Below are 1,339 nucleotides of genomic sequence, written 5' to 3' on the forward strand. Positions count from 1 at the left end.
CATTAACCAACGCTGCGACTTTCTCCCAAAAACACAGCAAATAGACCTGGACGTTTACATCTGTTGGACATGTTGAATGATATCACGGTGTCAAATAATCTGTGTGTAAACAAGAAGCCGCAGCAAACTGCGGGACCTCATACCTCCACAGCCCCACCCCTCCTGCCAGTGGAGAGGGCTCCTATTGGCCCAAGGTGTCCGTGTAAACAGGTGTAAATGCAACCAGATGATGCCTGTTTCCCAGACCCCTCCTCCCGCAGAGAGAGGAGCCCGCACAGGGTCTCTGCAGCCCCTGTCACCACACTATCAGATGGTTGGAGGACGGACATGGAGGCGTCTCGCCCTGCAGGACTCCCGTGAAGCCCCGCGTCTCCCGCCAGTCGCTCCCGTCACCGCGCACCGTGCGCCGCGCTGCGCCGCGTCCCGGCTCCCGCCAGTGCGCGTCGCCCGCCCCGCGCCCGCACCCTCCGCCAGCCGCTGGGAGAGGAGTTGAGGTGGACCGCGGTTCCACCGGCGGGACTCTCCGAGGATGCCTCGTCCGGGGAGAAACACGTACAGCGACCAGAAGCCCCCGTACTCCTACATCTCCCTCACGGCCATGGCCATCCAGAGCTGCCCGGAGAAGATGCTCCCCCTCAGCGAGATCTACAAGTTCATCATGGATCGCTTCCCTTATTACCGGGAGAACACGCAGCGGTGGCAGAACTCCCTGCGCCACAACCTCTCCTTCAACGACTGCTTCATCAAGATCCCGCGGCGCCCGGACCAGCCCGGGAAGGGCAGCTTCTGGGCGCTGCACCCCAGCTGCGGCGACATGTTCGAGAACGGGAGTTTCCTGCGCCGCCGCAAGCGCTTCAAGATCCTGATGGCGTCCGACCACCTGGCCGCCAGCAAGCAGTCGGACGCCGCCCACTACCTCCAGCAGCAGGCCAAGCTGCGGCTCAGCGCCCTGCAGGCCGCATCCGGGACGCACCTCCCGCAGATGTCCAGCTACAACCTGGGGGTGTCCCCGTCCTCCACCTTCAAGCACCCGTTCGCCATCGAGAACATCATCGCCAGAGAGTACAAGGTTCCCGGGAGCCTCGCCTTCTCCACCATGCAGTCCATGTCGGCGGGGTACCCGCTGCACAACCAGCTCACCACCGCCTGGCCCCACATGTACAACGCGGGCGTCATGGACTCCGCGGCGCCCATCTCCATGGCGGCCGGCGACTACAGCGCGTACGGCGTGCCAATCAAATCGCTGTGCCACGGCGGGCAGACGCTGCCGGCCATCCCGCTGCCCATCAAGCCCACCCCGACCTCCATGGCCGGCTTCTCGGCTCTGCCGCCGCACCTC

The 1,339-nt window shown here is 64.3% G+C and overlaps 1 protein-coding gene across 1 annotated transcript; it reads left to right on the forward strand.

Annotated features, from left to right (window-relative positions):
- Positions 1 to 529: 529 nt before the first annotated feature.
- foxb1a (forkhead box B1a) lies at positions 530 to 1,339 on the forward strand (the record flags this gene model as incomplete). The annotated part of the gene is made up of 1 exon (XM_080002965.1): positions 530 to 1,339. A coding segment is annotated over one exon (810 nt), but the record flags the coding sequence as incomplete, so codon positions are not given.

This window comes from Zeus faber (genome assembly GCF_960531495.2).
Source record: "Zeus faber genome assembly, chromosome: 6".
Lineage (NCBI taxonomy): Eukaryota > Metazoa > Chordata > Actinopteri > Zeiformes > Zeidae > Zeus > Zeus faber.